The following is a 25,192-nucleotide window of genomic DNA, read 5'->3' as shown; positions in this document are numbered from 1 at the left end:
CATTGATTTTTTTTTTCTATTTGTTGTCCTTACAGTTGCACAAGAAAGTGACACCAACACAATGTTTTTCCACCACTGTTCCACATTTGCTAAAGGCAGAAATGACCAAAGATGTTTTAAAAATGTATCTAAATAAATGAAAATAATATTTGAGCAAGAGCAAGAAAGGAAATTGTGAACGATATTTGATTGTAAATTTGCTTCTAGGAAATAGTTCCAAAATTATTGAATCTTGAAAAATAAGTGTACGCTGCTCTCCCCCTTCTTCTTCTTCCCCCTCTTCTAACTGGTCATTCACAGTAGAGGTCAGGTATCTATCTTGACGCTAATGTATGCCCCACATCAATACATTAATAGACACACACACGTATAAAAGTAAGTTGGCTTTTCAGGATTGAATTATAGGTCAGCTGTAGGTGTTACCTTTCTAATCAGGCATGGCATTGGCTCTGTGTTTATTTGGGGCTTATTTATTGTTTACTTAGTCACATTACCTCAGTGCCCTGCAGCGACACAGCAATAATTCAATCCCATAATGAAATATCTGGCTGAAAAGTTAAAAGCCTGATTTTCCCCAATTGAATTTCCAATCCTGCACAGATATGCTGCATTACCTCACAGACTTCGGGTTGGACGATGTTTTTGGGGCATGTTGAAGTGAGAAAATCACAGTGTATCAGAGAGTGAGGGAGAGAGACTGAGAGAGAACCTGGAAGAGGTCGATTTTCATGCCAGAACAACATTTGGTCAACTTCTCCTCCTGGGTGTTGTCCAGGCATTTCAACATGGCCGACATGCACTGGCATCTGTCATTTGTGTGTCAGTGTGTCGTGCGTGTTTGAGTGTGAATGTGTGAATTTTTGTGTGGTCACTGCAGTTCAGAGATTACGGCAAGAGGCGAGGCCAGTCTGACAGCTGTTGACATGCACACCACATGACATTTATATTTGGGTCCAGCCTAATATCCTTTACTAACCCCATAACGTTATAAGTCAGTGTGATTGATATAAAAGCTGTCATTCTCTCTTCCTCACTGTCAGGTTTTCCTTATCTCCATGGAGACACAGTGACAAGACTCCATCTATCCTGAACAACACACACACAGATGCTAACACTTTAGGCCTGCATGCACAAATATAGCACATGTCACTGATTTATTTTATTTGTTTATTTATTTATTTTTTTGGTAATGCCTTATCTTAGTGGACTCTAGTGTTTTTAACCTAGTCAATATTTTGACAAAAATATTGAAAAAAAGGTCTGTGTCTCCCATAGGGTCCACAGGTAATGCAGGGGGTGGTGAGGGTTTTTAGTTGAGTAGACATGCATTCTTCTATTGCCGCGTCAACCTTTTCAAGGTTATAGCAGGGGAACTGGGGCAAATCACAGGGGCCATTTAGCAAGGGCACAATACACCATTGGCAGTTCAACAGTCCATTCACGGGGCCATTCAAACTCACATTCAAAAGTATAGTGAATTTAAATAGAACTGTTCACCTTACTGTGCATATTCATTTACACTGGGGAAAACACAGGGAGAACATCCAAACTCCATAGAGAAACATGGAGGCTCGGACTAGTAAACCGGGGATCTTCTGGTTCTACAGAGAGCAGAAAAAAGCTAAAGTATTGTTGTTTATTAGTGGCAGTAACAGGCCATCAGACGATGTTGATTGTGACACTACGTGTTCTTTATACAGGCCTCTAGGTCCTGTTTGATATAAAATAAAATAAAAATATATACCCCGTTCCATCTCTCCAACAGTTTGGAGTCTAAAATGATGAAATACCGCTGCTTTACGGTTTTGGTCACATCCGTCAGAGCGCAGACATTTTAAAGTGGGGAGGAGTTTGATTAGTTTTTATTTGCGCGAAATTAGAACTACATTAAAATAACCGATCGCGTTTGGACCGCAGGAAACCACAGACGCATATGAGCTTGTATTCGCTGTTATAACAAGCAAGACAACAAGTCAAAGAGATGTTGGTTTTAACAGCAGCACCGGGGGAAACTGGTGGAATAAAGACGAGCTGCAGCCACACTCTACCGCTGACTGTAAAACACTACTACCCTCTACTGGTCTTAAAAGTAAACTGCATGGTGATGTTTCTTTTTCCCCGTCAATTTGCAGACAAATAAAACACTTTATTATTTATATGGCCGTAATTCAATCTAACCGAAACTGTCTTTGTTTTTATCGATCTGCAACTTAAAACACGTGACTTGGAATAAACCACAGTAGTAGATTTCAGGGCCAGTGAGGGAGGAAGTGTAAAACTACGACATTAGTTTACTCTTATATCACTACGACAAAAAGGGGTTTGGTTAAGAGACTAAAACGTGGTAAGTTTAAAATGATAGAGTTTTAACATTACGAGTTTTAATATTATCACATAACTAAAAGTAAAACACGAATGTTAAAGAGGGTATTATTGGAATAAGAAAAGTAATAACAATTTAAAAAAGCAGTTCAATCAAGTCTGTTCAATGCCGTCCCTTATTTGAAAAAGCAGTTCAAAGTCTGTTCAATGCCGTCCCTTATTTGTTAAAAAGAATGCTAAAACGTCATTTCAGAAGATTCTCCAAATTTCGCATTTTACATAAATGTCTCTCTCCTTACTCCAAATGTGTCTCCTTGTAAATATGAGATTTTATTACAGTATTTTAAATATTTTCTAATAATATTTTTCGAATGACTTACACTTTATTCCATTTTATTTTCAAATGTCTTTCTGGCCTTAGTGATGTGGAACAGGTTCTTACCGGCCACACCTTTATGTTTGTCTCACTCTCACTTTGTGCACACTGCTGTCAAACTGTTAGCAGATGAATCTCTTGGATTTCAAGTGGGATGAGCCATGGTTAATGCAGTGAGCTCACGCAGTTCAACACAAAATGGATAATTGCCTCCTATAATTAACCTTTGCAGTGAAGGGGAGATGTAAATAATAGGCACTCACTAAGTCTGAGGAGGGAGTGGTTAAAGGGCCATGTAGACAGAGGATAACATGAGCGTTATCCGATGCAATATCACATTTCCTTATCAGCGCAGGCCTGTCCTCCATTTTCTACACCCTTGCTTGTCCCAGTGAGAGGATGGCTGCCCGATTTGGCCTCCAGCAACAACCTCCGGAGGAAAACAGCCCCAAGAATGTAAATTAAACATGGCATGGAGACGCTAGCAAGTCTCTGTGTCTGTGTTTAAACCAATGGGGAGTGTGGGATGGGGTTTTACAGACTCCCGCAGGCACCCTGAATAATTGAGAGGGCCACTAGCAGAGGTAGGACACAAACCTGGGTGTTGTGTTTCTCCAGCCGCACTCAACAAGTGCGGACAGCGTTAGATAACCCCATCTGTCCTCGCAGCGTGTGTTAATGTGTGCGTGCAGTTGGCTACTTTAGATGATTCCACCATCTGATACCTGCAAAACCTCTTGCTGCCTGGTAACAGTGCCCCACAGAAAGCCTATACATCCCCTATCAAAGTGAGGCCGGCAGCATCAGCTGCTGTAACCAGCGTCGGTTCCGTCAGGTCTCAGAACCTGCAGCAGACGTACTGTACTTTATGGTAACAAAGCAACAACCCTGTTCAAGCCACACCCCCACTGTTAAATTCAAATGCACCAGAAATGTCACACAGAATATAGGCCACATCCTGTTTTTAATATATTTAAATACATGTATATGTAGACATATTTATAGATTAAAAATTATTTTATATTAATATTAAATAGAATATAACTTATACACTTTTGCATATTGTTCAACACTTTTCTAAGCCATCACCAATAAAAACAGGTCTGTACCTGCTGTTATTTGCCTCTCTGACTCGAAAACATCGATCCAGATTAATAATGATTAATCCTGATTAATTGTTATCACAAAGAATTATGATTACTCCACAGCTAACCTGGGATTAACCCGATTTACTTTTAAACCGTTGGTTAAAACCGTTGATGATGACACCCCTGATCTCGCAACTGTAACGAAGTGTATGCCATGCATGTGTTTGTAAAAAGCAGTTCTTTCCCTGATAAAATACATGAGATTCAAAAAAAAAAAAAAAAAAAAAACATTTCTTGACATGTAATATCAGCTTTATTCAGCATTAGTGTTTTGTTTAGATTTTTTTTTATTTACAACATGGACACGCGTGACAAGAAAAATGAAGAATTTGTCATTTTAAAATCAAGTAAAAAAATTGACATGTCAAATGTTTAGGGGAGGAGGGGGCAAGATAAGAACATGCAAGGAGAGAGCAAGCAAGTTGACATTTACAGTTGACAGAGAACATAGAACATATTCAACAATATTCAAGCTAATTTAACAGAAGCGTGACAACATCACTGAGTGCACAGATAAGTACAGAAGACAATAACATAATTAAAGCCATGGATACATATTAATTTATGGGTTTAAAAGAGATTAATACTGAAAATTACAAATGGATATTTCCATGTCTTTTCTTTTACTTCCTCCTGACTCTGTTCATAGCTTGTGAAGCACATGTGGACCAGCCTGTATCTGACAGCTATGGTTTATTTATTTATTTTTTACTAAAGATGATGATTCAAGTATAAAAGTCACTGTTCAACCAAGGCTGGGTTGTGCTAAGTGCTGTGACAGCTCACAGAGACAGGATGATAATGAAACTTGAAAAAAAAAAAATCATGGATATTACATTATTGTTTCCTGTTAAATGTTGTGTTTAAACAAACTTTTGTTGTCTGTGTGAGATCATTAAATGGTTGGTAAACATTTTGTGACACAAATAAGACCTAAATTGCATCCAATGAAAACAACCCATAGAATCAATGCGACGGGAGGAGAAAGTTACATTTCACATCTCATGTCAAAGTGTCCCGGCCCTTCTGAAATGTCCATAACCAAGATATGTACCAAAGATTCAAACTTCACTGCTGGAAAGAGAAAAACGTTCATTTTGTATCATTATTCACTGAGAAAGTGATGGGTTTTAACTACTGTACTGTTCTGCAGGATGGAAAAAAAACACCTAACGAGAGCAAGTTCAGTCTTAATGGGGAAAAAACAACAACAAAAAAATAAGAGTCCTGTTTCTGGGCAGAGATATTGTTTGACGACTGAAGTCATCCTCAAGTGTGATGCTACTATTTTGTACTTTCATCTGCCCTTTTTTTTTTGTATACACTAAAATGTACAATTCACAAAAAGGCTAAAAACTACTAACCCTTTTGTGTACATTTACACTCACACACACTGATCACACACACACACTCACATTACAAAAAGGCCACATACAGAATGTGAATCATCCAAACTCAAATAGTTACGTTTTTTAAACTAGTTTTTACACAGAGCTAAAACCTATAGCAGTGTCGCTACAAACAAGCATATCGAACATGTTATAAATTATCTAACAAATAAAATCGCAGAGGTATGAGGTACAGAGTCACACTAAAATGGCAATCACGAGTTATTCGTTTTCAGCGGTAAATCGAGGGGAAAAAAACTAAAAGAAGCACTGATTTAACTGGTAACCGTTAATGGATAAAGTCCTGATCTGTTCTGGATCATATGACCGGATGGACAGGAGAACATTCCCATCTGGACTTGTCCAACCACAGCTAGGATTTTATATGTCATACTGGAACTGTCACACGGAGAAGCCCTACTGTCATAATCTGTATGAGAAACATCTGTTAGTCACAGGTTGGCGCCACTGTGTGGAAAAAAGAAGCATGACGTTGTGATTGGACATTGCAGATGAGGTTTTGGGAGGTTTTTTTATTGGTTTGTTTCACTAATATTAAGGACACAGTGTTGGTACTTTGCATATCAGATGTGTTTCAAACCACAATACTACCACAACCACCAACACAGATAAATCCTTGAACCTGGACAGACAGGTTCAAAAGGTTCTCTGTTAAAATGTTTACAGTAATAAATAGATTTGTCCTCCATTTCCATTTTATCAGACACATCTTGAAGCAGTTAAAAAAAATATTAATTTCTTAATAATTTAAAAGTTATTTCTTTACTTTCTTGCTTTGATGTCTGAGGATTGGACAGTTGGCGCTCAGGTTTTCTTCTTTGTCATCCTTCCATCGCTGAGGAAGACAGGAAGACCGCGAGGAACATGCAGCAGAGAAGATGCCCGTGTCCTCCCGTGTGTCTTTCCTGCGAGTCTTCCCCAGTGACACCAATTTGGTTTTGTGTTGTGCTAGCTGCGGTTGTTAAGTTCTCAGTAAATTTGCCTCAGTGCACAAATACACCTACACACACATCCATACGCACACAGATTCAGAGCACCAAATTCCTTCTTCTGTCCCCACAGTGTGTATTTGTGTATTCTTCCTGTCGCTCGCTCTGAGTAGCAGTTGCCTCGTGACGCAGACTTTTGAAAGCTTTAATTTTTTTAAGCTTGTGCAATATCGCTGAACCAAACCAAGAGCAGAGTCCTGAGGGCAACTTCCTCATCTATCCAGAGCATTTAAAATATTAATTTATCTTCTTATCGGTTTTCAAGGAGCCATTGCCTTTGTGCTTCCCATTGGCCATGGTCTCACTGTGGCAATGTCCGTTCGCCGTGACACCGTCATCCCTGGCGGCAGCAGCTTCTTTGCTCTGGTGCTTTGATTTCCCTCGCAACGACCGTACCAAGTGTCGCAGAGCAAAGACAGCCAGAGCCACGGCAGCCCCCACAGTGACGATCACGTCCAGCAGGAAGTACTGGTAGGTGGACACCTCGTAGACAGTGGAGCGCAGGTGGCTGGCACCATTGTGACGGAGGATGTAGCTGATCCAGTAGACAGCTCTGCTCACAGGATGGCCAGGCTGGTCTTTGTGAATGTTTGACAGCAGTTGTGCTTGTTGGCGGTACCTGTGCAAGGGTACAACCTTTGAATATCAGAAGAAGGACAACAGCGGCCCAGTACTACTAAAAGGTTAACGACATCACTGTTTTTTTGTATCAATCAGTAAGTCAGTTCTTACGAGGCAGTACTTTTGAGTTTAGTTTCCGTGTGCAAAGTAAAATGAGTTAACATCTAATGCATCTAATCTTCTCTGTAAAAAGCTGTATATGTAAAAACATATTCTTATATACTGCAATATAAAAAAAGCCAACATAAAGCACGGAGAAGAAACGTGAACAAATCTTACTTGCTGTCTTTGATGACACTGGTCAGGGCTGTGTACAGGTCTTCCTCTGTCATGTACCTCCAGTGGAGCATGACACCCATACCTTTGGCAGCCACACGTGTCATGGTGTCGTAATGGTCACCAAAGAGGGGGACACCTACCACCGGAACGCCATGGTACATGGCCTCATAGATGCTGTTCAGACCACCGTGACTCAGGAAGGCACGTGTGTTGGGATGTCCTGTGTGACAGTGAGATGAGAGGACGCTGTCTTTGTGAGCCAGGTGTAATGTGTGTTTGTCCCAAGATCAATCAACTCATGTAAAAGAATCAATTTATCCGAGGAATACCTCATGCTGGTTTAATGCTGTCCGTCGATACACTGAACCTATATGGATGAACAATGGAACGCCAAAGAAACTCCCAGATAAAACTAGGAAGTGCTGCGCTGCATTCAAAGATGACTTGGTACAGTATGTGAAAATCAAGATACATTAACTTTAATTGTTGTAAAATTACTTTTTACACAAAAATAATGTAATGTGAGCCTTGTTTCCTATACATGTACATTTTTTTATATATACAGAAAAATATTTATACATTTTTTTATATATTTTTTTATATATACAGAAAAATATTTATATACCTACCTTTGTATACCTAAAAATAATATACATTATTTTTTAGGTATGTGCCGACCAAATCTGTAAAAATTCTAGACTAATCCACCCTGCATGGACAGAGGCCTTGGAGATTACACTGCTAGTATTTCTTCAACACCAGTGTATTTAACAGTCAGCCTTGAGACACTTTGCTAAACCACTCTGCTGGATCTGCAATAACTACCTTCAACAGTTGAGGCTTTTCAGCCGTTGTTGCAGAAGAAGAAAAAGGCCTTGCCCTTTTTTTAGAAGTAGTTAACAGAGGTCAATGCTAATTCTCCAGCTATACGAGGTGACATCCTCAATGAAGCAATAACAGTACGATTTACAACAATTCTGTTTTATTGATAAAGTAGGATATAGTCAAGCTTATCAAGCTTATGATGCCCTGTTTAGTCAAAGAAAGGGAGGAAGAAGGACAAGGAAGAGAATAAGAAAGACCGAAAGAGGATAGGAGAAGAGAAAATGAAAAGATGGACAAAAAATAGAAAAAAATAAGAGAAGAAAAAGAGAGAAGGTAAAGATGGAGGAGGAGGAAAAAATTGAAGGTGATGATAAAGAGAAAAAGGAAAAAAAAATGTTTTTCTTCAGTGATGTAGAACCAGTGACAACAGAGATAAAGGTTAAATGTATCGTTGTTTTGTAACCTGTTTTGTAACACATCCAAAAGCAGGCAAGCGAAACGTTGTTGCTGTCCTGGTAAATGACAGTATTACTTAACTGTTGCAGAATACAATGGTATCTACCAATAGGAGTGTGTTGCTTAATATTTCTCATTCTTTACTGGAACAGAGTGGCCAACATGTCCACATTCTACCAACTGTCGTTGTTTTTTTTAATACTCTGGGTACGACAGAAACCCTCCTGCATAGAACCTGTCCTGCCACACCCAAGAGAACGACTTGCAACAGAAAAAACAACATGGGATCAGCAATGTGTCAAAACATGCCTTCAATCAGAGGGCTGAGACATTTCAGGTTACACGTGAAGACACATAATGGTGTTTGCAGTTATATATTGTGTAATAAATTTGGTTTCAAAAAAGCTATTGCTGCTGATGAGACAAATAGTCATAAAATATTTAATGTACCCACCTAATAAATCATTCTGTGGCATCCAATCAACGAGCTTGGTGTTGTTGCCAAGATTACTGGGAGGAATTCCAGAGAATCTAAGGAAAAAAGAAGAAGCAGAAAATTCAGATTTTTTTTTAAGTTGTGTTAAATTTGATTAAACCAGCTGGTCATGGACTACAGAAATGATACATGTATATTCAGCACATTTAGTATATTTACCTTTTCGGTGCTTATGCTGATGTTCTCAGTTTACAACTATTTGGTTTTAATCATTTAATGTGTTATAGATGTATGTGGGTCAGATTTCACACATCTATTAGTTCCTGAAAGTAGATACTACTCAAAATATGACTTGAGGAAGTCAATAACACTGGATAATGCCTCCTTTCATACATGCTAAACTATTTCTGCTTTTGCTTCAAAAAGTACTTTTCCACAAAGTCAACATAGCAGCAATACCTTGACCTGTTATTGGAAAACCTTACCACAAAACCCATAGAATCATGTGAAAAATGTTTTTTTAGAGTTTCACAGAGAGTGTATGGGCAGCGAACAGTGACAAGGCTTTCACCTTTACTCTATATTTCCTTGTTTTTCCAGAATGTCCTCTATGTTAAATATTTAACAGTGGGGAAAAAATGATCCAATAGGTGGCAGTAATGCAACCTACATGACTCAAATCTGCTGTTATAACCCAAAGACAAAGCAAGGAAGTAGGTTTTAGCAGGGTTAGATTTGCCTAGCGTTGGCTCTTGAATTAAAATGCTACATGCTAGTGCGTTACTATCACACTGTATACGTTGCACCTACTAGCTAACTACTTACATTCTTCTAATTTCGACATGCTAGTATGCTGCTAAAACAGGACTTTCCTGCTAAAGCTTCTATTGGTAACCCATTTTAAAAAAAAAAAGGATTAACTGAGTTTACAGGATGATATAACCACCACCTTTGTTAACACTAATTAACCTCAACAATTAAACAGGAGCTTCAGATGCATACTTAGCTCCATCTATGGGCCAGGAATGAGAAGTGGCATTCTTGTTGTTAACACCAAATACTATTTCAAAAGTACAAACTTAACAACAAACACCATTTTACCAACAATGACCAACTATCAACTCAGGTTTTACTTAAGTATTTATTGCACTTTAATTATTAATGATAAGAATGGACTGTGATATAAGTCATGATGACTACAGACTATGATATAAATTATGACCACTATGAACTCTAAACTGTCATAAAATACAATTGTCTACAAGAGGAAATTTGTTCTTTTCTCCTCCTCTTAAACTGTTTAGAATTCATGTTGCAGCCTTTTTCCACGTTATATGACAATAAGTGGATATAAACATATCCCCCTCACCCAAACCCTTTCATTTCTTTCCCTCACCAACAAAGCCACAATTCTTTGTGCTGCCAATCAAAGCCTACATTCATGCAGCCAATTATCAATGGCACGATTCATTTGGCTTGGTCCCCGTCCCTCATTATCCCTCTTCCTTTTCCATCGTCTCTGTCTGGAAGGGCCACTGGGGATAGATAAGTGTCACCAACAGCTAAGTCTTAAGGTTTAGACCATCTAACCTCATCTCACCTCACCTCACCTTTCTTGACCTCACCAGCCAACCAAAAACTTGGATGCTCTGAAGCAGAGTAACAACGTCAGCCTTCAGCTTTTGATTTAAACTACCCTTATTTTAAAAAGTTTGATGTATTAGAAATCAATTCACCTCCCAATTGAACCCTAAATTACAGTAGACTAAATGTTGTACCAAGTTGTCCCAACCATTTCAAATTCTTGCACTCTTTAGAAACATCAGCGACCACAGACAGACTTATTTCCTGAACTTTAATATTTCACAATCACTCTCATCTTCTTTGCCCTCCCTGATTTTGGCTGTGTCTAATCAGAAAAGATAATCTGACCTAGGCACTAAAACTGAAAACCCTCTGGCTGTATAACACAATAAACTTTAAGAGCTTCACAAGTGTCAGTCTCTAAATACAAATTTCACAAAAACAAATTACTTTCTCACAATTGCTGATTATAGAGTAAATACCCTTGACAGTAATATCAATCCATTTAAATATTGGTCAGCACTAAATTATTACGATTAGTTGATAAACTATATAATTCAGCCCATAACAAGCACCTGTGATGTGGAGCTTTATTCCTATTGTTAAATGAGTGGCCTAACAAACCAATGATTGCATTCCAAACTAAAAATGATTGTGACATAAGACTTTGATCAGTGACATATTAGGTTTCCACTCGTTCACTCCTGGCCTTGTTGTCCGTACGACAACATCATAGTAAACCAAACACCATCAAATCAACCCATGGAGATGTTAACTATTAACACAATCCAGCTTAGAACATGGGGGAGGTCAGGGGCAAATAAGAGAGCAGATATTTGTGTGTGAACCTGCTTGAACTTGCTCTCTGGTGTTAGCGTTATTATTCCATAAACATATTATTACAATTGAAACAATAATTTACGTTATTGCAGTCAGTAAATTACAAACCAAAACAATTTGAAAAGGAGAGTTTCACATTCACACCTAGATTAATTGAATACCTAAGATGGATTCTCTTAACTATCCGTTACCTGAAGTTATTTTATGTTACTTACTCACTTACAACAGGAATAAATGTGCTCTTATAAAAGCCTAACTTTATGGCCATAGTGGAGTACACATCCACAGAATACATGTGTGAACTGTGATTAAAAGAAATGTCAGCATTTATGTACAAAGTGGGAAAGTGCAGTAGAAGAAAATTGTTAATGTTTTCTTAAATGATCTCTGAGCAGCACGGTGCTACCTCCTGAGCCAACATTTGCATTTGCGTGTCATAAAAGAGTATGAGCTCATATACTTATCTGGGCTTTCCTGAGGTTCTATTGTAAATGTTTACTTTACTAAGAGCTAAATCAATAACACAAAAGGTGTTGTCACTGATTATACACAACAGTTATAGTGAGCAGCTAATAATTGAAGCAAATGACATAAAAAACAATGGATGCACCATAATGAGTTTTCTTATCTGTAAGTGCCCAGCTGTCACTTAAAACAAAATAATAAAATAAAACTATTTACTTGATAACCTCAGATAACTTGAGGAAATGTTAATGGAATGGGAGGACTTTGGAATGTAATCCAAAAGGAACAAAGTGATTATTTCAAGGTGACTCACTGATTATAAATAGTACTGCAGATATTCCTTGGTGGACAAACTTAAACAGTGTCTTCGTGGACAACAATCTATGAGTCAAAGTAAGAACAGAGATACTTTACCTCCAGACGACTCTTTGGGGCAGCCTGGCGAGGGCCCCTGCCAGTTTGTGAGCAATGTCATGAGACAGGTACTTGACCCCAGCCCCAAATGACACAACCACGAAGCCGTGCTTCCCTGTGTCATTCACCCAGGTTTCGAAATCCTGTAGAATTGACAAGAAGAACATGACTCACCATGTAGATAACTGCGCGTTTAAATTTAGCAACTTGATATCATGCGCACACTTCATACAAATGGGCAACAGTGACCTTATGTCAAAGATATATTACTCTGTTGTCATGGCTACAGACCCTGAGTGACGCCTGTTCCACAGAATCGAATAATTTACTATTTTATCGTGGTGATGTCATGTTTTTTTATTAGCAACTTGTGATTAGAAGGCCTGCTTATAGGCTGCACATCAGTCATATGACAGGCTCGTTCCACTGGATAAATAAATAAATAACTTTGACACAGGCCTAACCCAGAGGACGAGAACAGACAAAGACAGAGGAGAAAGGCTAACCAAAAGACCTTTAAGTATGAAATATATGGAAATGTTTCTCCCGTGCCATTTAGTGTTATTGTACACAATCACTTCCTTTTTCAGCCACCACCCAATAAATGTATTTTTAATACTACTTTCATATACTATTTTTTCCCAAATTACCATTTGGGAACAAAGAAAATTAAATACTTCATTAAAACATGTAAATTATTCTCGTTTTTCTCATCACAATTCACTAAGTAAAAGCTACAATTAAAGACTACACTGTAAGTACTTGAAGAAATAACCTTGGAGTGTAAGCAGGGGGAGACTGGCGAGGGAGCAGCCATGTTGGAGTGACACAAATGAACCAGCATGGGTGGCGACCAATCGTCCAGCTGTGGTGGACGATTGGTCGGTCCTGGCACGAACAAACATAAGGCCCACACTGGGGCTCTGTGTCTCAGCAGCTCAAGCCTACTGTCCCTACAACACAGCCTCAGTGACCCACAAAAGAGACACAGTGTCCTGAGCACTCTGCCTAAAACAATGGCCTCCTTCTCCCGTCACTTCCATTATAACTCCTTCCACACAGCATGGCACAATGCTCCCTATTGGCAGGAATGGCATTCCAAAATCCTCCTCAGTGGATACCAGAGGCCTGCGCCCTCAGCATTCGAATGCTGGGCTCAGCCCTGTCACCACCCGCCTCTGCTCTCCATGACCCCCTCCCTCTGCCTTCAAAAACCCTAACATGTTCATTCAACCCAGGCCCATCCCCATCAGAGATCTACCATAAATGGTTGCTTTGTATTAGAATATAATGATACCAGAAACAAAGCGATAACTTAAAAATATACAAAATCATTTAAACTCTTAACTGCCATACCTGTAGAAGCTGGGTGTAAATGACTTCAGGTATCTACTATTTCCTTTTTAAATAAAGTTTTGCAACAATAGAAAGGACATGCTTCCGTGAAAGCCATTGAATTGTCGTTACGTACATGTTATCAGGGCCACTAATAACTGACAAGTTAAAAGGAAAATAGTATTTATAATTATTTAATCAGCAAAGAACGAAAACTGATGTGACTGAGAAGCATGACAACTGTTTATCAACAAAAATGTACAAAAAGAAACAGAGATTAAATAAATATATATAATATTTTTAGATATATGCAGAATCTTCTGTTGATGTAAAAAAGAGCATACTAAAAATTTAACACACAAGAGATTCACAAAAATTAGCGAGACATTAAGTGCTAATCTCACCACCTCAAAGGAAATTATACAACAAATTTCATCACATAAGTGTCAAAAGTTGTATTAGTCACTTTTTTGTCACCCTGTCACATCGATTAAGAGGATAAATGATGCTGCAATGAATCAGGTATTTACTTTAATGTAATATCTCAACAGCAGACATTTCATCTTAAGAGAGAACCAACAAAACAACATGCACAAATAAATCAGAAAATATATTTTGTTAGTGTATCAATTAGTACTGACCTCTGGAAGTGGGTTGGGGGGTTTGGTGAGGATACCTCCAATGTACACCACATGAGGCAGGGTGGGTCTGGGAAACTCCAGGGCCAAGTCAGTGCAGAGCATCCATAGCCGGCTGCCTTGTACCAAGTCAGCCATAGCTACCTGAGGCTTAACTCCATGTTTCTTCATAATCCGGTCATATTTGGGAAGTGCAATATAATGGACGCCAAAACGCTGGACCAGGTAAACAGCAGTGTTTGTGATCCTCTGCCACAGTGACATGCGGTCTGTCAGCAATGAGTTGAATTCTGGAACATAAGATAGTGGGGCTGGTGCACCGACCTCTGCAGGGTACCAAAGGCCTGTGCTGAACACGGCATACTGCACACCCAGAATATGGGCTATCACAAACCCACACATCTCATTAGGGTCCACCAGCAGCAAGTCGAACTTGGCCTCTTTGAGGCGTGTCATTACCTCAACGTTGCCCACGACAGCATCACAGTTTTGAGAGTAGTGGTCAAGAATGTCAAAGAGTTCTAGAAAGGTGGGACGGCCCGAGAAGATGTTAGTGACTTTGGACTGGAGGAAACTGTCAGCTGTGCTGCTGTTAAAAATCCCTGGGTAGCGCTGAAAGTGATAGTGAGGAGAGTGGGGCACTTCACGACCTTCTGATACCAGAAAATGGCTCTCATGGCCCTCCTGGAGTAGAGCCGTGGCCAAAGTCTTGAAGATGTAGAGGTGTGATTCAAACATAATGGGTGGGACCACAATAACTTTAGCACATGATGCTGTGTGACACCATGTTAGGAGGCCGGTGAAGAGGAGTAGATGTGAAGGTAGCAGCATGGCTGAAATGATAAAGACAGTCCAGAGTTAGCAATGCATGGGCACAACTGTTACACGATAAACACTGTGAATGCTTATTAGTGGTAGCATTTCACATTGTACAAATGTGGAAAAAATTGAATCCTATTCATTAAGTCACATTCCCTCTTGAACACCATAAACTGTGACAAGTGCAGGTACGTTAGTTTATGTAGATGTAGATGATGCAGATGACACCAAATTGTTTGTTAACTTACTTTTCTTCTAACGTACAAAACAGATTCATTATACTTGGACCCAGGAGAAATGCTATTCAAGACTATAATCACTTCAAATCACATGACTTTCACAAACCATTATATGTCTTTAATATTTTGACCAACAAATTTCTTTTCCTTCTTCAATCTATGCAACATTATGGTAATTTGTTTATATTTGTTATGATACATTATGAATAAATTATAAATACACTCTTTTTAGAAATAGTTGTAAAAAATAAAAATGTCATTTTGACAATGACCTAAAAACTGAGGCTACCTTTGGTTTAGTAGTGTATAAAGGGAGGACAAAGCATATAATTAGGGTTGCCTCAAGTGAACCTGACCTACACTCCTTGGATACACTCCTTGGAGTGCACTGAGCACTCCCTCATCCTGCATCTCTCTCCAATAGTTTTTGTTTTCCCTCTTTTCTCTTTCCTAATGTCTACACAGTAAAGGTTCTAGTTACTACAAAACAGTTGGACATGCTTTAGATTTGAAATGGAATATTGTTGCTTCAAGCACCATGATGCAGCAGAGCCATTAGCATATAAGCTAAAACAGCTAACCAGAGTTAAAACATAACATGTCTGACCTGAGTGTTTCTTATTCTGTGAGGACAACAACAACAGTACTAGACTGAATGAAATTATTTTAATTATTTCACTGTGTGCTGATTCTGATCTATCTAATTTATTAAACTCTATTCCATGTGATGTTTTTCACTGAACGGTGTGGGCAGCACTCACGTCACTCAAAACCTTTAAATTCTTTTCACCAACACAAAGTCCCATTATCTCGGCATTGTGGGTCCAGGTCATAGCCCATGTGGTATTTGCCAATCACCATTCTTCTTCTGACTTTGTTAATTATTAACACTGAAAACCTTTTTACCCATCAATTATCCATTTTTTTAAATCTACAATAGCTAACTGCTGGACTTCTTTCACAATGTGTCATAGCCTCTAGAAAAAAATTCCACACTCCACAAGAGAACTGTGAGGGAAAACTGTGGATTACAGACAATCACATTTAAAAAGGCCATAATAAAATATAACTTTTTCTACCATGTTAAAACTCACTAAGAATAAAAATGCATTTTATAAACTGAGAACAATAAAATACATTTTCTTAACTTAAAGTTAAAGAAAGTAGTAAACTAAATTTACTACTGAAAATTTGTATACTTAACTCTTCAAATTATATTTCAACTTGTAGTTATCAACAATAACTAAGTTAAACAAATCTCCTGCAAACCTGAGTAGGGCAAGGAAATGCTTCTCCTCATGTTAGTTATGCATTACGAACGATCATAAACCAACTCTTCTAAATTTTAGATAAAACAGTGACTTAGTCAATAAGAATGCTTGTTCCAACTGAAGTTGTTCAAACCTGTTAGAAAACAACATGACCCGAATGATCAACATGTGATCCTGCTGATAGCATGCTAAAAACAGGTAGATCTAGTTTATCTGTTGGCCCATAAAAAAAAAATCTATACAAATAATATGCCACTTTTCCAACCTGGCCTTGCACTAAAGCTACTATGTATAATATGATACTTATGATACGGCTCATTGGCTTACAGGGTGTATAAATATGATAGATGTCAAGGTCCTGTCAGGTTATTTGTTGTTAATGGACCTACAAGGAACAGTTGACTTTCTGAATTGTGTTACTTTTAAAAATTGGAAAAACCTGGATCTCAAATGTAATATCTTCCAGTTTTTTGTTTTAAGTTAACCACATGGGGAAACCCTACGATATCTGTTGACGCCATTACCATTACTTCTGAAGCTATATCAAATGACGAATCCTGTTGTTTCTCCTGATAGCATCTACATATGTTTGTACAGTATATCCACCACCTGCTTCTACACAATAAGGAGTTTTATTTGAAAACAGCTGCGTCCTGACAGGAAAAAGACACATTGTGGTCAGCATTTAGTTTAGCGTTGTCCTATGGATACTGTTACCAGCACTCCTAAGGCCAGACTGATGATGGTAACTATAGAAACTGACCACTGTCTACTGAAGACTGCATGTGTCATGACTTAAGTTACTAACAATGGAGTCTGGTTACTGTGCACAAAGCGAGACATAAGTAAATTATCTGAATTAAGAGGATTAAAGTATACAAAAAATAGTGTACCTAGGTAAGACAAAGAGACAATTCCAAAATACTGTCATTAAGAGTAAATTGAAAACATATATGTGTTCACTAATAAATCAATTAATGAACACCTGCAGACCTATAGAGTTAAATACTATAAAAATGAGTTTAACTGATGCAAAGATGAATTCACCAACATGGCAAATAGACATTAACTTGATTTCTTAAAAACAGATAATGGTAAGTGTTGTGATTGTATGAGGAAGGAACGTGATATGGTAGCCTTAAAAAATAGGTTCCTAATTTTTTTTTGGGCTGAAATGTGAGAAAATAGTACCAGGGATTATTAATTAATTTAAAATAGAGGAAAGAATGCAGAAATATAAGACTAGGAATGATGTTGATATAAACAATAAGGGCTACCTTGGTATTACAAATGACGACGAGTTCCATGACTAAGCAAGTCTGGCCAGATAAAACTGGACTCAAGTAAATGTGGTAGACTGACTGAACTGAATTTACCAAATTCAGGCTACAAATCATTGTAAATAAAGACAAACGATTGCTGTGAGCTAGTGTGTTTACGCTGGCAATGTCCTTTGGGTTTTTTCAAAGGACAGAATTGGTTTTGTTGACAACACACTCCATGATCATGCAGGTATATTGCATGCTCTAAGGCACCACTGCCACCTTTTTTGAATATAAATGGGGCATTACAAACAAGATGGCCACCAGACGAGTACAGAAGAGTAAATAAGATAAATGAATTACTCTTCTCTGCCTGTAGTTGAAGAAGACTTGAGTAAATTACCATTTCAACTAAGATACACACATTGATGATGCCAATGTGTTTCATCAATGTTTATTTTGTTATTTATTATTTATTGTTCTTATGATTTACAGAAGCTGTCGGTGATGTCGCACAAAGGTGTTCAATTTAAATCAATGAAATCTAATATTATGTTTTATTCTCTAATGTTTGAAGCCTGGCTTGAATACGAGCTGTGGTCCAAACAAAATTTCTGCCCACTGAACTGTTATTAAATTAAGATATCACTAGTCCTGTCATTGATTACAATTAATGCAGCACACCTTACCAACACCGGAAAAAAGAAGCAAACAAGATTTTGCCTTCATTTCTTGGTTCTCTTAGATGTCAATGATTCCATCATCAGCAATATAGAAGCAATACGTTTTGCCGTTTTGTTACTTCAGCAAGTGTCAACTCTCCAACAGAACAATTTCACACAACAAACAAACCGTGTAATCCATCATCATGACCTGGACTTGACTGTAACAGGATGAAGTTATTGTTGGAATGCAGGTATTGAAGGGCATATATCAGCTTCAGTGACTTACTTTGAAAATACAGTTTATAAAAATTTGGGGTTAGCAGGTCAGTGTTTTTACATTTTCATTGCAACATCATATGTCAATGTACTTCTTGAATGTAACATAACAAATTGAATTGATCTAGGGTCTTGAGAAGTTGCATTTGGAAAAACACAGGCTTCACCATGCTATAGCACATGAATAGTTGTTTATAATTGCAACATGCTATCTTAGCACACCCTTTTGTCTTGAAGCTGGGTCAGCAACTGTCAAAATGTATATCGTATATCCTGTCTATAGGACTGGGTTTTTTATAACTTTGATCGATATTACCTTGAGTCGTATAAAGAAAATCACCCCAAATCAATTTTTTTTCTAATACATCCACACCCTATGAACAGAACAAACTAATGTGCAATCCAGTATAAACCAAAAAAGTTTTTTCCCTTTCAAATGCTAGCACAAGTCTTCCACAAAGTGTCTTGCCTCTTTCACTAGCTACTTGCTGCAGCTATCAACACACAGGAACAGGTCAGACAGGCTATGACTTACCAAATGTAAACAGCTGGTTGAGCTGTGATCATTTTATAATAGCACAAGAATCCCAGGCAATAGCCACAACGACGGTCACAGACAAACAAACAAACTGTATAAGCAAGGAATATTTACACACACATTTCCATCTAAACAAGAAAACACTTACAAATGCATGTTTACAATCCTAAAAAGACCACTTTTAACGTATACATTTTTAAATTGCAACCCATTGTGCATGTAAAAATATATTTTTACAGTATTAGGCTGCGTTTTCCAATCAAACCACTTGGCTTTCATAGCTACTCTTTTTCAGCTATGAAAAAACACATGGCATGTTATAAGGGTACACATTTTAGGCAGATTAATTTAAATACTAGAAAATGTTGGTTACACATGTTCCTATACTTTGTGAATTTAACATTAAATAATTTTATCTGGACTATTTAAACAATTGTCAATAGTTGACTTCAAATTATTAACATTTTAATTGATTAAAATTTAAAGTTATATTTTTATAATTCTAAAAAATAAAATACTCTATAAACATGTCTGTTTATTGTAATCGTAACAATCCAATAAAAGGACAGATGTGATTCAGAATCTTCCCCAAAATAAACTCAGAGTGATTGCACACAAAAATAAAGTAGCATGTTGGTGAACAGGAATAAAGTTGTCGTAATGTTTTGCATGTTGAACCATGATTTAAGATAGTAGCAGTGCAAATTTCCTGTTTCCTTCAGGTTAGGGTTCATGTAAAAATTATGCTCTGTACGTGTAGTGTGACATAAATTATATCAAGTATATCAACTGGACACATGAACTTAAACGTTATGGTTAGACTAATTAAATTATAATTGATACCTGAATTACCTTATTAAAATCTGCCTGAATAAATGCTTGTGTTAGCACATCTTGTCACAGTGACTATTTTAACATCATTGTTGTTTTTATTGACAACAGAAACCTAGATAACAAAAGAAAATGAACCATTTTAGTACACTTAGGTCGTTTTTACAGTCTCGCATAATGTCACGATGTAAATTACAGTTACTGGGCTGACTATAGGGGAGACCGTAATGCCAGAAAATTCGCAAATATAAAATTAAATGACAATTTGAAATACGTTGTGCCACCACACGGCACAATCGTGGCAATTCACACTGATCTTGAACGCAACACAGCGATTACACGACACCTGACTCTTAACAGGTTCCGACTGAGCACAAAAAGTTAGACGTTATCGAAAATATTCTCTCCATACTGTTCAAAAACACCACATAACTGTGGATTACATTTTACCACACAAATAAGGACAAACAGTCCGTTTCTGTTGAGTTAAAATGTTTCAAATGTGTCCGTTACTGCGGCACCTGTCGTAACTACTAGCTCTCGCTTGAATTTAACTTACCTTACAAGTGGACCGGAAGAGGTGGCAGAGTTTGAATATGGAGTAGTCCTGATTTCTCCGAAGACAGTTTTATAAGCGACGGCGAAGACGACAATGACTGTGACGGTCCCCGTGTTCCTACGACAGACAGAAAGAACATTAGAGTCGGAGAACGAGGTGAGAGGCAGGACAAAGTGCGTTTGCGAGATGGAAAAAGTCAGGGAGTGGCAGAGAGAGGGGGAAACCGAAGAGACGGTTGGCTGAGTAACACAGAAAGGTGGGGAAGAGTACCAGCCCACATTTAGGTCCTGCTTTGCCTTGGCTGTGACTGGCTTCATCCGTGTTGACAGTGTCAGCAGTCAGGGATGTGCTGATGTAACACCGGACTGATAAAAGGTCAACACCTATGTGCTTGACACCTGTTTGTTTGATTGGGAGTGACTTTAATCGATTCAGACAAATGAAAATAATCTTTATAAAGTACAGAATACTCCAAACCTCGTCTGTTTAATTTAGATGAAATTAGAGTAAAAAAAAATTACCAAAAAAGACGACATTTTACTGCAAAGGTTTTGCACTGTGCAGAAGAAATAGTTGTACATTTAGAAGAAAAAAGTATTAAAGTTTGACTTCACAGGAATATTAATAGTAGTGGTAATATTAGAAGTGAAAAGTCAGTCATTACAGTACTTCACAGGGATAAAGCCATGGAGCGCCATGAACTCCCAAAAGAAGAGTAGAGAGAGAGAAAACAGGGAAACATTTAAATATAACTCAAATATGTTACCACATAATCTGCAGAAATGAGAATGAGACAGAATCACTCCACTCTTTTTATTTGTGGAGTGAGTTATCACACCTATTCCCACATCTGTGACACCTGATCCCACGTGTGCCTTATATGCAGAAGGTCTTGGGTTTGAGCCTCAGAAGAACCACATATTTGGTCCCTTTTTAAGAGCAGCTGGTTGCAGCACATGGCTGCTAAGTCAACTATTTCCCCAGTGTGGGATCAATATTCTTATGATTGTTATTAGTACCATGGGCGGTACACGTTACATAGTTTGAGAAGCTCTGTACTTAACCATTCCGACAACTCAAAGCACCAACAGCAAAGCTTCGAGCCAACAACAAGAAAGAGCATTTGGAATTGGCCTTGGGTCAATAATGGGAAAAAGGATAGATTTACTACCCACTGTCAAAAAGACACTGGAGGACTGATGGTTATCAGTCGTCTGATTGCTGAAGAATAGACGGTGATAAAGACTTAAAAGAGTGTGTTTACTCTATTTGTGCTGACACAGCCAGTGTTTATATGGTAAACACACTCCTGCAAAGACACACTTGAGCTGAAGGAGCTCAATTGTGGGTAGGTGGGGGTTGGGCAGCAGAGTTAAACTGTGAGACAAATGCATGGTTTTCTTAAACAGTGATCTGATTGTCGACAGACACACACACACTCCTTTCACATAAACTTCCTTCCTATTCTGTTACCTTTCCTCCACTATGTCCTTAGTCATCACAGTACAATAAACCAAACCTCCAAACTCCTTAGGATTCTCTCCTAAATAAGTCACTCTCACTCACTCATTTTATATTTTGTCCCAAATCCTCCCCGTATGGTATGGTTCCAGTACTTCTCCTTTCCTTTCTGCTCTCTTTCCCCCCCCTTCCCTTCCCCTGCCCCTCCCTGCCTTTCTCCCGGTCTCCATGCAGATATCAGGTGTGTCACCTGAGCACCATATGAATAGTTCATCACCCTGGGACACCCAATCTACACACCATGACAGAACTCTCCCATGGTGCCTTGTGGTGATCATGACGTGTGTCTCTACTGAGGGCTGAAGGTGAGAAAAGACTGAGACCATGGTGCAAACATGATCATTCTGACATTAAAAAAAGAGACCAGATCCAAAATGGCAACAATGACGTGAGACAGTGAGATTTGTTTTATATATTAAGTACATGAATATAAAGTAAACGTTTGATGAGTTTAGAGCATCATGGGTTTTTTTCTCTGTAAACCATTATATAATATAGTGTCTGTTTGAGTTTCATGCTCTCTTCTGCCGTCCAGTGGCTAAAGGGAAATATTGCACAATAGCTCTAAATTAGCGTTTTATAAAAATGTTCTATATTCAGTGACGAGATGTTTATCATGCATGGGATGTATTTCAGATTATGTATTTAAAATGTATCGTCAGTTTTTTTCTTCTTAAAATGACAGGGTTAATTCTAAGCCCGTAGTCAGTAGTCAAGACAGGTGGACACGATGACATGAGTGCATGAAAACGACAGCTAAGTTTAAAAGGTAATCTAGCTGCCATGTTTGCTTTGGGATATTAAATACAATATAGGTTTTTTAATAACAAAAGAGAATATTTTTCAAGAAACATTGAACTACTGCAGGTACAGCAATCGGCTCACTTTTGATCTGACTGGTAGAGGAATCCAATAAAGAAAATGGACAGTTTCGGTACTGTAGATGTCATATCAGTAAGTCAGGCAAAAACTTCAAAAGCAAACTTGAATGATCAGTTGTGTACCAGACGTCACAAAAAACATCACCATTTCATATATTAAATAACAGCTTGTCTCGTCTTGTTTTTTTTTAATTATTATTTATTACGCAATAACGTTATCGCTTAGTTTGGACTGTTTATGTACTTCTCTTTCCTGGAAAGGTTGCCAAGTATTGACTGGGATGTAATGCGCAAAAATAACCACAAGATGGCAGCCAAACACAGTTACTATTAACTGCAGCGTGTGCTAATGAGATTATTTGTAGAATTCCAGTTTTCACAAGACAAAACATCAATTCTGGTTGTTGATGTTGTTGTTTCTTTTTATTTTTTTATTTATTTTTTGTTCCTCATGTTTATTCCCACAACATACAAAGAAGCTCTGTCTTCGAGCCCGTTTTAACTAATTTCATGTGACTCTGGTTCCTCCAGCTGCAGATCAAAGACTTCCTGATCGGTCCCTTGACAAGACCTTAAATGAGTTTCTAGTCATGAGACGATGGAGGCAACATGTGAATGCTAAAATGAAGTTAAGCCCTAGAGGTGGGAAATTGGTGTGGACACTGTATGTTTGAAATTATAAAAAAACGAAATGACAATATGAGTCTTTAACATCCACACTGACAATATATTGTCCTAGAAAAAGTCGATTCCCCGTCAAAAAGACCATCAATCTTTCTCTGCCTCTCTCTCTCTCCTCAGTGCTCACTGGTGGCTCTGTAATCACCCTGTCAGTGTTGTCCATTTTGTTTCAGTCAGCCTTATCTGCAGTTTCCAGTTTCCTTCTCTGTCATTATTGCGCTATTAGCTTTTCATCCTGGAGCTAAAACACAGAACTCACACTGACCTTGTGTTCTTAGCTGTGCTCAAAATGCCTGCTTTGCCAGATAACAACACCCCCCCCCCCCCCCCCCAACACACATGCACACATGCACACAAATACAAGGTTTGACAGAGAAAGAATAAACCACAACTGACAAGTCTAGAAAAAACAAAACAGCATGCGTCAGTTTCTAGGCACACCTGTGTTTCTCTTACTTCAGTTTTTTTTTATTATTAAACATGTTTAGTTTTTTTTCAGTTCAGCTTTTTATCAGTACAGAGCTTAAATAATACAAATATTAACGTGGAAAAGGGAAGAAGTGCTTCAGAATGTTCCACATTATTCCTCTGATGTTCTCAACAGTGCCAACGTGCCACTTTTTGGTAGCATTGTATACATCCATTGGAATATAATATATATCATACAATATATTTTGGCTTTTGAAAAAAAAAAATATATATAAATATATATTTATAATATTTATGTACAAAGTAGAGCAAACGTATATCTGTCTATCCATCCGTCCACCATCCAACCCATCCATCCTCCCTCACTGATGGGATCACATGACACAACAATAAAATTATTCTAAATATTTTTAAAGATTTCTGATGGATTTCTAACATGACACAAGAGAAAGCCTTCAGTACAGAATGTCTGACTCAGCACTTTGACCATCATAAACACTTTTCTTTTCACCTTTTTACTCTGTTGGGCTGAGTTCTCATACATTTTGGAGAATAAAACATGAAACTGATCAGAGGAGAATATTCATCCTCGTGTTTGTTTGACGTGTTGTACCCTTTTACAAGTGGTCAGAAATTACAGTGGAATTTCTGAATAACTAAAATGATTTTAGCTACAAAAAGACAGTTTGTTCTTCTGGGTTTTTTTGGAAGACTCAATTTAATTATGTGTTTATCGCTGTTGAACTTTAGCACAAGCGTTTTAAACTCAAAACTTGTGGGCAACACTTTACACTACAACATTCAAACCGTCTTCACAGAAACAAACAAAAAAACAACGAGAGAGAGAGGGCACACAATGCTGATAGAAGATCCTGCTCTGTAACCGCCATAGAAACCGTTTCCTGTTTACATTTTGCACACTTCCGGCTAAAGCGAACACAGGACTGACACTGAACATCCTCTGCCCATCATCTGTACCCACACATGTTGATATACTGTATGTGCTGCTCACATTTTTCCGGGGCATATTTGGTAGCTGCACGGTCCGCCTCTGTACGTGAGTGTGATGCACTCGTTCCGTGT

At 38.1% G+C, this 25,192-nt stretch overlaps 1 protein-coding gene across 1 annotated transcript; it reads right to left on the bottom strand.

Annotated features, from left to right (window-relative positions):
• Positions 1-4,089: 4,089 nt before the first annotated feature.
• On the bottom strand, positions 4,090-21,002 carry ugt8 (UDP glycosyltransferase 8). Its single transcript, XM_025058511.1, has 7 exons — positions 20,876-21,002; positions 20,598-20,714; positions 14,141-14,970; positions 12,165-12,307; positions 8,880-8,956; positions 7,145-7,364; positions 4,090-6,863 (listed from the first exon to the last, which is right to left on the bottom strand). The coding sequence occupies exons 3-7, from the start codon at positions 14,966-14,968 to the stop codon at positions 6,482-6,484; spliced, it is 1,650 nt and encodes a 549-aa protein (XP_024914279.1). The 5' UTR covers positions 14,969-14,970; positions 20,598-20,714; positions 20,876-21,002; the 3' UTR covers positions 4,090-6,481.
• Between the last annotated feature and the right edge of the window lie 4,190 nt (positions 21,003-25,192).

This window comes from Cynoglossus semilaevis, chromosome 9 (genome assembly GCF_000523025.1).
Source record: "Cynoglossus semilaevis isolate Cse_v1.0 chromosome 9, Cse_v1.0, whole genome shotgun sequence".
Classification (NCBI taxonomy): Eukaryota; Metazoa; Chordata; class Actinopteri; order Pleuronectiformes; family Cynoglossidae; genus Cynoglossus; species Cynoglossus semilaevis.
The sequence above is the reverse complement of the archived record's forward strand: the minus strand, read 5'-3'. Positions and strand labels throughout refer to the sequence as shown.

Coding starts and splice junctions, on each gene's coding strand:
- ugt8 (XM_025058511.1), bottom strand. CDS start 14,968: ATGCTGCTACCTTCACATCTACTCCTCTTCACCGGCCTCCTAACATGG. Junction 8,957..12,164: donor CCCCAAAGAGTCGTCTGGAG/GTAAAGTATCTC, acceptor TTTTTTCCTTAG/ATTCTCTGGAATTCCTCCCA. Junction 7,365..8,879: donor GCCACAGAATGATTTATTAG/GTGGGTACATTA, acceptor ACTGTCACACAG/GACATCCCAACACACGTGCC.